This window comes from Pseudophryne corroboree, chromosome 5 (genome assembly GCF_028390025.1).
Source record: "Pseudophryne corroboree isolate aPseCor3 chromosome 5, aPseCor3.hap2, whole genome shotgun sequence".
Taxonomy (NCBI): Eukaryota; Metazoa; Chordata; class Amphibia; order Anura; family Myobatrachidae; genus Pseudophryne; species Pseudophryne corroboree.
In genome coordinates this window covers 576,307,720-576,324,161 of record NC_086448.1, presented here as the reverse complement: position 1 = coordinate 576,324,161, position 16,442 = coordinate 576,307,720, and the positions used below count along the sequence as shown (strand labels likewise).

Below are 16,442 nucleotides of genomic sequence, written 5' to 3'. Positions count from 1 at the left end.
ACAGATATGTAAGGCAGCCACATGGTCTTCCATTAACACATTCATTAGACATTATGCCATGGATACCTTTGCCTCTCACGATGCTGAATTCGGGCGAAGGATTCTCCTGTCCAATCAGGAGCGTCCCCACCACTAAATTGCTTTGGGAAATCCTAATGTTTTCCTGTGGATAACCTGTGGACCCTGCCGGAGAAATATACGTTAATGTAAGAACTTACCTTTGATAACAGTATTTCTCCTAAGTCTACAGGTTCCAAAGGGATCCCACCCTGATGCACCTGATTTGAGGATCCTTTTACTCATTAACCTCTTCCTTCTTGTACAGAAGGGTGTGCATGTGTGTTCTTCTCGCCTGATTAGGGCTATCTATGATGCTCCTGCCTTGAGCTTTGGGAATACAACTGATTTGCCGGAGCCAGGAGGCGGGGATATATGGACTGGCTTGTTGCATGCTGAGAGACCGAAAAGCTTTGACCAATTGGTGCAACCCCGCTATCGCTTCATCATATCCCAATGTTATCCTGTGGAACCTGTGAACTTAGGAGAAATACCGTTATCAACAGTAAGTTCTTACCATAACGTTTATTTTCTGAGCAACCTACTTTAGAGTAACATACTCCCGATTTACTTACAACTCCGCATCAGGCCCAGTGACACTAATATGGTAATATGAAATAGACTGACCTTTTTTAGCAAGCAGGGATGGATTGGGAACTTAGTGGCCGTGGAAAAAATTCTGAATGTGACCTCAAGTATGTGGGTCCAACACAAAAATAGACATACAAACATCCATGGTAGGTGACATATTTTTACCGCAAAATGGTAATTGGAGTCACAGTGTTTGCAGGTTGAGCCTGTCAAAGTAGGCAGTACCAACAAGTATGCAAAGCATGGCATGGGAAACGGAGCAAACACAAGTAGGTATACCCAGTGGGTGGAGTGCTCGCATTAGTTAAATGAGTGGTGTATATTCCATAAGCAGGGAATATTCATATTTAGCATTGAAGTGATAGTTGTAGAATTTGGGAATTATTTGCTGTTGCATGAGGACTCCCCTAGATCATGAGGCTCCATTTCATGTGAGCAGTGTAGTTAGTCATCACAAAATGCTGATAACAACATGGGGGAGAGTCCAGAGCCTTCCTGGCTGGGGGCTATAAAAACTATGATGTCGGATATGTCATCTCAGCTCACTGTCAATGCCAATAAAACACAAGAACTGCAACAAGCAGTGGCTAGCCTAACTGCCAAGGCTGATGCTTCCCATCCCCCGCTGTCTGCTATAGGTGCACAAAAATGTGCTTTACCTGCAATCCTATCAGATTCTGATGATGATGTACAGGTGGATGGGGATGATGGGGACCCCATTAATGGGGATTCCACCCCTACACAGGGTATAGAACCCCTCATATTGGCTATACGGGATGTGTTAAAGCTCCCCCTGGAGGACGCTGCTAATCAGCAGTTATTTTTCCTCCCACAAGACAAACTGGCAGTCACTTTTCCTGATTCCAAAGAATTGGATGATTTATTTAAATTAGCCTGGAAAAATCCAGATAAAAAATATCAGGTATCCAAACTGTTTTTAAATACCTTCCCATTTGCCCCTGAATTCAGGAAATTCTGGGAAGACTCTCCAGCTGTAGAAGTCTCTATCTCTCGCCTTTCTAAAAAGGCGGTGCTCCCTGCTCCGGGCTCTTTTACGGTAAAGGACCTGGGGGATAGGAAAATAGAGACCACACTAAAATCTATCTACACTGCTGCAGGTGTAGCTCAAAGGCCGGTCATTTCTGGTTGCTGGATGACACATGCCATTCATACATGGGCTACTCAGATTCAGGAGGGTCTTTCAGGTGATATGACCTTGGTTACTACTGTAACTTTCCTAAAACATATTCAGGACACGGCAAGAGTCCTCTGTGACTCCCTTAAGGAGAATGGCAATATAAATGCTAGAACCACTGCTATGGCTGTGTCTGCACGCAGAGCCATATGGTTGCTTCAGTGGATTGCAGACACGCGATTCCAAGCGTAATGTGGAATCTCATCCCTTCACAGGTGAATGGCTCTTCGGAGGGGAATTGGACGCATGGATCTCAAAGGCTATTGCTGGGAAATCCACATTTCGCCTGCTAAGCGTACCTACCCGGGACTGTCTACTCAGTCATTTCGGTCCTCCAGATTTCGATCTAGGGCCAGGTGTGCCTCCAATGCAGCTAGAGGCTCCAGAGGTAAGCCTAAGAAACCAGCCATTGCCGGCTCTCAGGAACAGAGCACCAGTTCAGCTTCCACAAAGACTTCTGCATGACTGTGCCCACCCACCCTGAAGGGATCTTGTGGTGAGAGCTTGGATACATCACTACAGCCACATCTGGGATGGTTCCTGTCAAGATGTCTGGGTAACGGACCTTATCTCTCAGGGCTACAAGCTGGAGTTCGACGGTGCTTCTCCACAACGATTTTTCAAATCGGGCTTGCTAGTTTTGGAAAATATGCGTGTTACGCCACTACGCTACTATGATGTTCCAGCTCAGAGTCCAGGGGGTCAACATTGTCCCTTACCTGGACGTTCTCCTGATAACAGCAAGTTCCAGGGAGCGCCTACTCCTCCATATAGATCGCACTATCCAACTTCTGTCTCACTACGGGTGGATCCTCAATTTACAGAAGTCTCAACTGGAACCGTCTCAAAGGCTCCTGTTTCTGGGTATGATCCTGGATACTGTAGCTCAGAGAGTGTTCCTTCCAGAGGACAAGGTGAGAACACTTAAAGAGATGGTTCGCATGGTTCTCCAACCTGCTCGGGTTTCCATTCAACTTTGCATAAAATTGTTGGGGAAAATGGTGGCCTCGTACGAGGCGATACAGTTCAGCAGGTTCCATGCCAGACCCTTCCAATTGGACATCCAGAAGAAGTGGTCCGGTTCACATCTTCAGATGCACCGAATGATTCAGCTGTCACTCCATGCCAGGATTTCACTCCTGTGGTGGTTACAGTCTTCCAACCGGCTGGAAGGTTGACGTTTCGTGATTCAGGATTGGATCCTCCTCACGATGGATGCGAGCCTGAGAGGATGGGGAGCTGTCACCCAGGGGGCGCAGTTCCAGGGCAGGTGGTCTGCCCAAGAGGCCCTTCTTCCGATCAACATTCTGGAACTTCGGGCTATCTACAATACTCTGATTCAGGCCTCCCCTCTACTCAGGGATCAGGCGATCCAGGTTCAGTCGGACAACGCCACGGCTGTGGCATACATCAACCGACAGGGAGAGACAAAAAGCTGGGCCTGCATGCAAGAAGTGTCAAAAATACTTCTCTGGATGGAAAGAAATGCAAGAGCGCTGTCCGCAATTTTCATTCCAGTAGTAGACAACTGGGAAGCGGACATCCTGAGTCACCACGACCTCCACCCGGTGGAGTGGGGATTGCATCCTCAGGTGTTTCAACAGATTGTTGACAGTTGGGGATACCAGCAGATCTACATGATGGCATCTAGCCTTAACAAGAAGCTTCGCTGCTACTGCTCGCGAACCAGAGACCCTCAGGCGAGTGCAGTGAACGCACTGAGGTCGCCTTGGCCTTACCGGCTGGTCTACCCATTTCCTCCGATTCTGTTGATCTCAAGGGTGCTCCAGTGCATCAGACATCACAGAGTACAAGCAATCCTGATTGCGCCGGATTGGCCCCGATGGGCGTGGTACGCAACTCTTCTGGACATGTCCATAGAAGACCATTGACCTCTGCCGCTAAGAAAGGATCTTCTTCAGCAAGGGCAGTTCATCTATCCGGACTTACGGCGGCTTCGTTTGACGGCATGGAAGTTGAGCGGAACATCCTAGCTCACAAAGGGCTTTCCAAAAAGGTATTTGCCACTATGGTGCAAGCCAGAAAACCTGTGACGTCAAAACACTATCATCATATCTGGAGGAGATATGTCTCTTGGGGCAAGGAGCGCACGTATCCACCTGCGGAGTTTCACTTTGGACGTTTCCTATGTTTCCTGCAGGCTGGTGTGGATAAAGGCTTAATTCTTTGTTCCGTTAAGGCCAGATTTTAGCTCTCTCAGTTTTCTTTCAGAAGAAATTGGCTGTGTTGCCAGAAGTTCAGACCTTCTTACAAGGCGTACTCCACATACATAGCTTTTCATAGACATCACTGGCAATAACAGTCAGTGGCAGTCCTGAGTGATTATCTTATTACTCTTTCCATCTTTGCTGGGAATTTTTTTACCCCTCAGCAACAAATGTTACACTATGGAGGTCATTCCGAGTTGTTCGCTCGGTAAAAATCTTCGCATCGCAGCGATTTTCCGCTTAATGCCCATGCGCAATGTCCGCACTGCGACTGCGCCAAGTAAATTTGCTATGCAGTTAGGATTTTTACTCACGGCTTTTTCATCGTTCTGGCGATCGTAATGTGATTGACAGGAAATGGGTGTTACTGGGCGGAAACAGGCCGTTTTATGGGCGTGTTGGAAAAAACGCTACCGTTTCCGGAAAAAACGCAGGAGTGGCCGGAGAAACGGAGGAGTGTCTGGGCGAACGCTGGGTGTGTTTGTGACGTCAAACCAGGAACGACAAGCACTGAACTGATCGCAGATGCCGAGTAAGTCTGGAGCTACTCAGAAACTGCTACGAGGTGTGTAATCGCAATATTGCGAATACATCGTTCGCATTTTTAAGATGCTAAGATTCACTCCCAGTAGGCGGCGGCTTAGCATGAGCAAATCTGCTAAAATCCGCTTGCGAGCGAACAACTCGGAATGAGGGCCTATGATTCTTTGCAAAAGAAAGTGTTAGTAGTGTTGCAAGAATTTTTACATTGTAGCTATTCTTAGACATCACTGGCAATAATTGTCAGTGATAGTCTTGAGTGATTATCTTACTACCTTTTCCATCATAGGTGTTCATTAAAATTACAGAATAAAGACAGCACACAAGCATTTTCTTTTAATAAAATTTATTCACGTAAAAAAAAAATATATATATATTTTTCTTTCTTACACATTTCTGTCTCTATCGATTTTATATTTCACTTGTATATCCTTCTTTAAAAGGACATAATACATCATATGTGGTAATATCAAATACATTTACATCACATATGGGTATCGTAACCTCAATTTTAATAATAAAGTATAGAACATGTTGTTGTTTTTCTCATTAAAGAAGAATTGAATCTCTTTCTGAAGGGGAAGAGTGCTGCTATTCAAGTTGATTGACTTCTTTCTCTTTAAAATTCGTACTCCACATACAACCTCCCTTTGTGCCGCCTATGGCACTCTGAGCTTTGGATGTAGTGTTGAAATTTCTACAGTTCTCCTGGTTTGAGCCTCTGATGACGGTAGAAGACAAGTACCTCACATGGAAGACACTGATGTTATTGGCCCTGGCTTCTCCTAGACGCGTGTAAAGGTCCATACTTGGTCTTTTAAGAGGACAGAGTGGCGCTCCGGACTAGACAGCAGTTCCTGCCAAAGGTTGTCTCCGCATTTCACTTGAATCAACCTATTGTGGTTCAGTCCTGTTCTGACGCTTTGGCTCCTCCGGAGTCTTTGGATGTTGTGTGTACTTTGAAGATCTAGGGCAGGCTCACAGCTCGGGTCAGGAACACAGATTCCTTGTCCGTGCTTTATGATGCGCAGAAAAAGGGTTGTCCTCTTTCAAAGCAGACCATTGCTCGTTGGATTAGGCTTACTATCCAACAGGCCTATGTGTCGGCAGCCTTACCTGTTCCTCAGTCTCTGAAGGCCCACTCTACAAGGTCAGTGGGCTCTTCCTGGGCGGATGCCTGTGGAGTCTCTGCCTTGCAACTATGCCGAGTGGCTACCTGGTCAGGGAAGAACACTTTTGTGAAATTCTACAAATTTGATACCCTGGCCAAAGAGGATACCCAGTTTGGGCAGGCCGTGCTACAGCAGTCTCTGCACATTCCCACCCGCTCTGGAAGCTTTGGGACATCTTATCCCTTGTGGATGCTAGAGAAAATAGGATTTTAAATACCTACCGCTAAATCCTTTTCTCATAGTCCATAAGGGATATTGGGTGCCCGCCTCTGTGCGGTGACTTCTGCAGGTTATCTGTTATGTGTTTCCTGTTCAGCTGTTGCTGTCTATCTGTTGCCAGCTGTTGCTTGCCAGGTTATGTTATGGTGTGCTGGTGTATAAATCTCACCACACTTCTTGTTATCATGTTTCCTTCTCTCAAGTATGTCCTTTCTCCTTCAGCACTGTTTTACCTATAACTGCCTGTGGGAGGGGGCATAGAGGGGAGGAGCCAGCACATCCAGTTAAAGAAATTTAAAGTGCACTAGCTCCTTTGGACCCGTCTATACTCCATCGTACTAATTCTGTCCCCAATATCCCTTATGGACTACAAGAAAAGGATTTACCGGTAGGTATTTAAAATCCTATTTTTCAAGATAAAACACCTGCTGGTATAGGCGCATCTGATGCCACCATGCCAGGCAAGTGGTTAAATGAAGAGAACTCAGAAAAATATCGAGCAGTGATTTAGTTATTCTTTTTATTTTTTTTTCAAAAATAAATCAAAACCTTATACCAAAGAGTATATGGTTTTCAATTTTAAGTTTGATGCTTACAAAAATATCAGTAAACCCATCAGTTTTATATTGACTTTTGTTTTTATTGCTTTCCTTAAATATTGTTTATGCATTTTTTTAGATAGATATGTGACGTCCCAACATACGCTACAAGAGAACATTGGCCAGTATGAGCCCCAGATCTTGCCACCCCAACCATTTGATCAGCAGGGTCTTCCACAAGGTAGGCAGCTTTTCACCAATAACTGTTTTTGTTGTTTTATGTATAGTGACAGGGGTGTATCTTCCTATTGGCCAGGATGGCACTCGCCAGGGGCGCCAGCCAAGGAGGGGCGCTGTCCAGAGGTGCCACCCGCGGGCAGTAGGTAGATTCACTTTTAGAGGCAGCGGCTATGCCCCCGACCACGTGTAGTTCCTCACCAGCAGGGATGCCCAGTAATGATCACGGTATGCAGCAGTGGCTGCGAGGGGGGTGTAGTTTATGTAGAGTTTGTCTGTATTGTGGTGCGGTGCTGGACCCTGGCGCCAATTGCAGTGGCTGCTGCTGCATTCTTTGATCATTAATGGGCATCCCTACTGTTGAGGAATTACACGGGGGTGGGGGGATAGCTGTTGCCTCTAAAAGTGAATCAACCTAAAAGTGCTGCCTTTAATAGTAAAATCAACATGGCATGTGTGTCTCTGGCGCTGTGGGGGCATACATGTCTCTGGCACTGTGGGGGCATACGTGTATCTGGCACTGTGGGGGCATACGTGTATCTGGCACTGTGGGGGCATTTGAGTGTCCGCAACTGTGGGGGCATTTGATTGTCTGGAACTGTGGGGGCATTTGAGTGTCCGGCACTGAGGGGGCATACGAGTGTCTGGCTCGGTGGGGGCATGTCTATCTAGCACTGTGGGGGCATATTTGTATCTGGCACTGTGGGGGCATATGTGTATCTGGCAATATACTCTGAGGCATTATGTGTATCTGGCACTGCACTACTGGGGTCATTATGTGTAACTAGCACTATACTGGGGGATATTATGTGCATCTGACACTATACTGGGGACATTATGTGTAATGAGAACTACTGCGGGTATTGGCCCTCATTCCGAGTTGTCCGCTCGCAAGCTGCTTTTAGCAGCTTTGCACACGCTAAGCCGCCGCCTACTGAGAGTGAATCTTAGCTTAGCAAAATTGCGAACGAAAGATTCTCTAAATTGCGAATAGAAATTTCTTAGCAGTTTGAGTAGCTCGATACTTACTCTGCCACTGCGATCAGTTCAGTCAGTTTCGTTCCTGGTTTGACATCACAGACACACCCAGCGTTCGCCCAGACACTCCCCCGTTTCTCCAGCCACTCCCGCGTTTTTCCCAGAAACGGTAGCGTTTTTTCACACACACCCATAAAACGTCCATTTTCCGCCCAGAAACACCCACTTCCTGTCAATCACACTACGATCACCAGAACGAAGAAAAAACCTCGTAATGCCGTGAGTAAAATACCAAACTTCTTAGCAAATTTACTTGGCGCAGTGCGAACTTTGCGCATGCGCAATTAGCGGAAAATCGCTGCGATGCGAAGAAAATTACCGAGCGAACAACTCGGAATGAGGGCCATTGTGTGTAAGGCTGCTAATTGTGTGTGTGTGCATGTATAGGGGGTGTGATTATATATTTATAGTTTGATATCATAATATAAAATTGTGAGGCCATGCCCACTTTCCCAGGAGCGTGCACGGCTTATATATATATATATATATATATATATATATATATATATATATATAGGCACTACTGTGTGGCATAATGTGTATAAGGGGTACTACTGTGTAGCATAACGTGAATAATGTACATTACTGTGCTGTGTAATGTGAGTAAGGCACACTACTGTGGTGTAAGTTGAATTGGGGTACTATTGAGTGGCCACGCCCCTTTTTTTGGCACCAGTGCCTTCCCTATTTCAAATATGGGGGGGGGAGGGCACCATTCCTTTACTTTGCCAGGGGCGCTCGGACACCTAAATACACCCCTGTATAGTGATAACACTCCTTAATTCAGTGTCTGGTGTTGATGATGTAATATACTTTTCCTAGGCTTTACTGTAACTGATGGGTTTAACCAGCAAACCTCGTTCCCAGCTGTGCAGCAGTTACAGGATTCCAGTACCCTAGAGTCTCAGGATCTTTCAACAAGCTACCAGCAGCCAACACTTATGGAGGTACCAACCACATTTCTATATAATATTACTGAGAGTTTCTCCAAATTTCCTAGAGTGCAAACTTCCTTACTGCTTTGTCACATCATCAGTTATGGTATAGTATGTTTGTGCAGCTGAGAGAGATGATTTACTGTTTTATTATGCAATTCATAGTGATACGACAATTCACAATACAGTATCACTAATAAATCTATATGTGCCATATCTGTCTATACAGGAAATGAGATCAGCAGTTGTATGTTAAATATTGTGTGCAAGCATTTTTAATAATATACTGATTTCGGTCATAGGGTCTGATTGAGTGGTGGATGCAGTTGCATTCACAACTGCATTTTCACGTGCAGCGGATCTTCAAAAATATGCTAATGATGCTGCTGCTGGGATTTGTATGGAGATGCCACTGGCGGCATCTCTGATCCACCACTTGCATACTAAGACGTACCATTGGACCTCTGAGCAAACATAGGGGGGCACGTGTAATAGGTCCAAGTTTGCCGGAGGTGCGGGATGCTTACCGATCTCTGATGTGTTTTTTTTTAAAGAGTCAGTTATTTACAAGGCAAAATCAGGTTGGTTTTGCCTTGTAGATGATTGACACTTTAAAAAAAAGTCAGAGATCGACCGGCATCCCGCACCTCCAGCAAACTCGGACCCTGTTACACATGCCCCAGGGTGTCCGTTACAAGTAAGGCTCTATAGCCTTTACAACATACGCCTGCGTTTTTGAAGCCACCCTCTTTACCTCCCACAAACGTTTACTACCTGTCGCTCACTTAATAAATAATTCATCACTGCATCAGCCATTGCTAATCAATTGCTGTGTATGCGCAATGCGACGTTGACACATGCGCACTACAAAAAAAATAGCTCAGCTGCGCAAACATCGGCACTGCAGAAACCTCTGACTCAGGCCCATATTCTTGATATATGGACAAAGTTTTTCTTGTTAACCTCAAAGTCCATTATTTCTTCTTCAGAATTCAAATAAATTGATGCTTCAGCATTTTCATTTTGTAGCTACATTTAATCAGTAGCCTCGGAATTTTCCACAGCGCACGCATTTGCATGCGCCACTGTTTTAGTTATCTCATGTATAGGTAACAAGTAATGTATTGAGTACCAGGTCTCCATTGCTTTGTTGCTAGACTGCTCGTTTAATTCAGGAGGAGGCACAGGAAGAAATTGAACTTCAGACCCAGCGCTCCCAATTTTTAGAGTCTACGGAGGATCAAAGCAGACGTGCCTACAGGCTAGTAACCAACATATATGCCAAATAAGACTAACTTTGCTATATACCTAATGAAGCTCATATAAAGTTAATGTACTTACTTGAAAATCATAAGCGGAAAATATGTATAAATGTCATTTACAGGTTTATTTTACTTTTCAGATATCTTACAGTATATGCAAGTCAAATTAAACATGTAAATGTATCCACATAAAGAAACTATCATCAGGATACGCCAGGCGTCTGTACAGGCTGCAGGGAGTACACACATTTCCCCGAGCCACAGCACTGCTCGCACACCCCTAATTACAGTCCTTCCCATATTTGCCTAAATCACATTCCCCTCCAAAGCTGGGCTACAAGTTTGTGATAGGAGCAGCTTTTTTTTGTGGAACGTCCTCAGTTTCTTTGTCTTTCTTTCCTCTTCAAATTACCACATGTTAGCCAGTTATCCATGACACATGTTCTCAAAAATGAACACCTAAAAACTGTCTCTGTAGTGGTCTATGCTAACTGGCTGGCAGCAAGGGTGCTGCAAGGCATAAAACTTCCGCATTGAGTCATAAGGGATGGTAGCAAACATATTCTATCGTGAAGCATCATTACACCAGTGAATTGTGGCAGAATCTTTAGTGTTGAGTTATATCAACTGTAGCAATTGTACTCTGTCCTTATTTCTTATGATTGAGATACAGTATAAGGTCTGTTGGCATACTTAGAAAGGGATCATACTTAGATTCACCTCAGACCTAGAATCACTGGAAAGGTGGATTAAACCAATAAATGCTCCTAGATACTGTATGATATAATCATATGAATTTTTGAGAAATCCTTGGAAACAAAGCAAAATGCAATTGTTGCAAATATTATTTTCACACTTTTTTGATTTTGAACATTTTAATTAGTACTTTCAAATATAGGATTGCCAATACATTTATTTCGCTCTTAAGCATTAGAGTCTCATGGAACACTGACCTAACTCCATGGAGAAAATTATTTTCTTTCCCCAGCTTTGTATTCCATAAGGATAAATAAGGTAAACCCTACCAACAACAGATACTGCTCCTTGTGTTATAGTGCGGTAAATGACAGGTTGCATACAGGTCCATGGGTTCAAGGGGGACCTGTACCCAGGACCAGCCACTGTGGCCTCCTGTATGGTGCGCCGACTCCCTATGCCTCTCCCACGGTGCAATCTTGTTAGTGATGTATTCTGAAAGATGGCACTGCAAGACTCTGGCACTTTCTTGTATGCATGCGCCATCTTTCCAAATGTTTCATCAGAAAGATGGCACCACGGAAGAAGCATAAGAGCCGCTCAGGATGCACATCTCAATAGGTACTGGGAAATGGGGGGGGGGGGGGTTAGGGATTGGGGGGGCTGCTGCTGCTGCTCATAGATAAAAATTCCACTATGTGCTGCTGCACATGCCTCCCCTCACCCTCCTCCTTATCCAGCTCTTAATACACCCCTGGGTGGCCTGTTACAACTAATACAGAGCACCTTCACTCAGATAGTTTGTTAATAAAATGTAAAGTGTCACTAGCCCAACCAGTCATAAACTGGTGCACTGTACTTCTGGTGATCAGCCTGGATCTTTACTTCAGTGGTAGAGCATATGCAACACACGTCTCCTGACAAGTCTCCACCTCTAGGCAAACAAGAATTAAAATATGGATACAGGAATACATATTATTTGTGTGCAGTTTGAAAAGCGCATTTTACACTTAAAACTGGGCCTTTGTTTAGAACTCTAGATGGCCCAAAATATGTATAATTTATATTATCTCTGTTCCACAATAATGTGAAGTTATCTCACACTGTACAGTGTAATAACGAAAAAAAATACCTTACAAGCGTTGGATGAATGAACAAATAACACTTTTATTACTAAGCTCATTTAACCTTTATATTACTTCAGCAGAACAAAGTATTTACCATACTGTACTTGCTCTATTTCTATCCTAGATGTGAGTACTGCAATAAAGGTTTTAAGAAGTCCAGTCACTTGAAGCAGCATGTTCGATCACACACTGGTGAAAAGCCATATAAGTGCTCGATGTGTGGCCGTGGTTTTGTCTCATCTGGGGTACTTAAGTCACATGAAAAAACTCATACAGGTAAAAACATGGTACTTGGAGAGTTATGGGGCATACACATGTTGTGATTTTAAACATAGTGCATATCGCACCGTGTGTATACAGCTGACGATGCCAATGCACGCTCCCCCGGGGTCGGCATCGCAAGTAAAAATAGGCTGTGCAGGCAGGTCAATATTGACTATAACGTGTACAATCTAGTACATTGGGCCTAATTCAGACCTGATCGATAGCAATCGATTTTTGCACTGCTGCGAACAGATGGTCGCCGCCTACAGGGGAGTGTATTTTAGCTTTGCAAGTGTGTGAACGCATGTTTAGCAGAGCTGTACAAACAGATCTTGTGCAGTCTCTGCGCAGCCCAGGACTTACTCAGCCGCTGCGAATTGACGTCAGGAACCCTCCCTGCAAACGCATGGACACGCCTGCGTTTTTCCAGACACTCTCTGAAAACAGTCAGTTGACACCCACAAACGCCTTCTTCCTGTCAATCTCCTTGCGATAGCCCGTGCGAACGGATCCGTCGCACAAACCCATTGCTGAGCGGTGATCTGCTTTGTACCCGCGCAATGCGCCTGCACATTGCGGTGCATGCGCAGTTTGGACCTGATCGCCCGCTGGGCGAAAACGCACCATGTGTATAGTCGTTATCGTAGATTTTGGTTATGGGGTTATCAAGGGAAATCGCATAGTCCAAATCTGACATATAGGCAGAATCGCACAATGTGTATGCCCCATTACTGTATATCCCTACTAATATGTAAAAATTAAATGATGTATGTTTGTAGCTCAGTCACGGCCAAGTCTTTCAATTGATTGACTTGAGTATTGGTGTAAGAATAGTTTAGAGGCTGGATTAGAACATAGGCCATGTCCCATAACTCCGCCTCAAATTCACATTTTTAGGTTCTGGCATACCAAACACACATGCGAGGCGAGGTACCTGCCATGCAGAGCACATAATAGGAAGATCTGTAGTGCTGCCTCTTGCACGGGCATTCACGCGCAACCCAGATTAGCTCACTTGAAATATAATGCACCTTTCATTCTACACATATAATTAAAGACATTTACATTCAAAATATGTTACATTCCAATGACTAATTCCATAAAAAAAATTTTTTAAGCACAATTAAATTGATAGTTTGTATTAGAGAGATAATAAGGTCAAGTAAAAGTATCAGAGATATACAAAGCTCAAGAAAAGAAAATAATATAAATACACAGGTTTAAGGCAATGTACTGCCCAGCAGTAAGTAAGTCTGAACTTGTTACCACAGAATTTTGGAATGGAGTAGCAGAATGTAGTAACATTTTTGTACAGATGTGTGCTCTTTAAGTCGCATTGCAGCACACTGATCCTGGCATAGAGTACGTACGCTCCCGCTATGCATAGACTTCCATGGTAGCTGAAGGGTGCATGTGCTTGCTGCCCACTGAAGTCTATAGGAACCAGCTAGCAATGTGTACAAGACAGCATGCCGCGCTGTGTACACATCACTGTCCATCTACAGAACGCTGCTATATGCAGCAAAACTGTAGCGCGACACATCTGTAGCTTTTACTATGTCAGCCACTTTGGTCAGAATGTGTAGGAGCCTGCTACAGTAAACATATAATTGTCAGTAGCAGCCATGGACATAACTGGCCTGCTTCCAAACACTCAGCAAGTCACTGATTGCTGGCCTTCCCAATCAGAATCCAGCTGGGCCCAGCCTCAAGTTAGAAATGATATAACACCTCTCTCAGGTGTTAATACCATCTTCCAGCACTGATGACCTATGCAGGGAATCACATATTAGCCAAGCACTAGAACACCACACACGCACACACACACACACGCACACACGCTTAGCGACAGATGAAGCTTTGAGCATCTGAGAGCCAGGAGCAGACTATTATGTGCCTATCTACAAATGCGACAACTGTGTACTGCGCGTAGCCGACATTCACCTCTATTATGACATAATGCATAATGCAATATTTCCACATCTTGACAAACTCATAACTAGCGGTTTCCCTGATATTCAGAACAATTTAACCAATGAAAATTGATACGGTCACCTTGGTTAATGATAAAATTTTAAAATGCCTTCACGGTAAGGAAACATAATTTCTCCGGAAGGGTCCACAGGTTATCCACGGGATAACAAATGGGATATGATGAAGCGACAGCGACATTGATGCACTCAAACTGTGATTACAAGATTACGTATTACGAGTCTTGGACAAAATAAAATGGAGCTACCATTTCGACAGGATCAGCAAAGGGAGAAAATGTTCTCATAACTAGGATTCCCATAATACCTACGGATCTACCATTTCAATTTAACTGGCATTAACCACTTAACAGTCCCACTAACACCCCCACCCCCCACCCCCCTTCCCCAGTTGATGATGAGGAGATCTTTTTTGCAGATTTGCATAATATAATATTTAAATCTTGAAAAAAATACTTTTTTAACTAAATTTACAAAAAAAAAAAAAAAAAAATATATATATATATATATATATATATATATTAACAATGTTAGGAATGGTTTTCAAGGGAAAAATTGCCAGTTAAGTGGTTAAGCATCTCCAATTCCCCCCTAAAGCTAGCATCTGCCATGTCCATCAACAAATCACAGGGCCAAACTCTGAAAGTGGCAGGTATATGTATTATGTTGCTTGCTCACAAGTTTCAAGTGGTGACAATCTGTATATATTGGCACCAGAAAGAAAAACATTAAATGTCTACAAATCTGCCCTGCGATGAACTTCACTTAATTTGTTTATTTACTTCATAGTATTATAGGCCGTACACTTTAAGCAATATAACTGAACGATATGAACGTTCTCGTTCATTAATGAACGAGAACTTGTTCATATCGTTCAGTGTGTAGGCACCAACGATGAACGATGCGAGGCCCCGCAATCTCGTCCATATTAGCTTGCACTGCTATGGAGCCGGGTGACGGGGGGGAGTGAAGAAATTTCACTCCCCCCGTCACCTCCCCCCTGCCGCTGAGTCGCCTAATGTGTAGGGACCATTAGTTTAAACGTTTCTCTATCAGTTTAAATCTAATGATGTTTGGTCAAATAAGGATCAAATATGGTTGAGATTACTGAAAGGTAAAAAAGGGGTGGACTAGATGTTCCAAGTGGTTCTTATCTGCCATCAAATTATATAGGGGGAATTCAATTGTTTGAAAAGTCAGTTGGGTGTCTTTTTTTTCCTGTCTGTTAGATAGGAAAAAACAGACACCCAACTGACTTTTCAAACAATTTAATATATCACCCTATGTTTCTATGTAAAGAAATACACATATTTGAAGTGTCCACATACCAACTACATCTCAGTGGAATTTGTGTATATATTTTATTTATAATACTTATTGTAGTGCCACAAGACGTAATGTATACAGTACTTTAACGATCCAGGTTTTAAGTTTATCTATGCTAGGCCACAGGTGACTTAAGTAGCACCTCAGTCAATTTGATTTAACCATCTGTGCTGAGTCATGGATATACCTAAAACCTAAAAAAGGCAGAGGTTCTCAAACGCAGTCCTCAATCAATTAAATGAATCAAAATGATGAATATAGGACTGCAAAACTCTTTTCAGATTTACTGTACCACTAGTATAGTCATGACAGCGAATCACTCATAGGAATTTATTATAATCAGAAATCTGATAATAGTTATAGAGATTATATGTACCCTACTTACCTACTTTTAAATGCTACGTTGGATCATATGGTTGCGGTATACCCCATAATATGATATGCAGGGAGCGGGCAATGATTACCCGATATGATAGGAGTCACTTCATCAAGTCCCTGGACCTCCCACTCCACTTATAAATATGGTGGAAATCGGGAGGATATTCTACTTTACTAGGAGTATGGGAAAACTCTTCAAAACTTGTGCGTCTCACATACATTACAGGAGAGTAGACAGGTATGAGATGTACCCGTACATAAGCCTTTTATATGTGATATGAACTATTTTTCATCACATTTTACATGCCAGTATACTACTATGGCTGTTTTTATAGTTAGAATTATTGCTAATTTTTTTGAAGAAAAAAATATTTGAATAGACTGGAAATTATATTTTTTGTGTATTATTTCCTTATGTGACATCTTTGGAGTCATTGTAACAAATCTGGGGATGATTATATATTACTTGAGATTGGACATGGTACATTTTTATGTGCTACCTGTCATTTTTATGTATTTTATTTTTATTACTATGTCATTACATTACTGGCAGCCAGTTAATTATTAATTTTCTTCTGAACAGATTCATTATTATTTTGATTTACAAATAAAACATATTTTACTGAATAATGGATTTATTCTATTAA

At 43.2% G+C, this 16,442-nt stretch overlaps 1 protein-coding gene across 7 annotated transcripts in view; it reads left to right on the top strand.

Annotated features, from left to right (window-relative positions):
- ZNF236 (zinc finger protein 236) overlaps positions 1 to 16,442 on the top strand; it is a 531,150-nt gene that overhangs the window by 247,578 nt on the left and 267,130 nt on the right. For 6 of the 7 annotated variants that reach the window (XM_063923335.1, XM_063923337.1, XM_063923334.1 and 3 more), the window contains exons 16-19: positions 6,681 to 6,782; positions 8,639 to 8,763; positions 9,909 to 10,012; positions 11,961 to 12,112. In XM_063923335.1, the coding sequence (XP_063779405.1) occupies positions 6,681 to 6,782; positions 8,639 to 8,763; positions 9,909 to 10,012; positions 11,961 to 12,112 (483 nt within the window). The remainder of the gene's footprint in view (positions 1 to 6,680; positions 6,783 to 8,638; positions 8,764 to 9,908; positions 10,013 to 11,960; positions 12,113 to 16,442) is intronic. The other variant, XM_063923336.1, reaches the window with a different exon arrangement.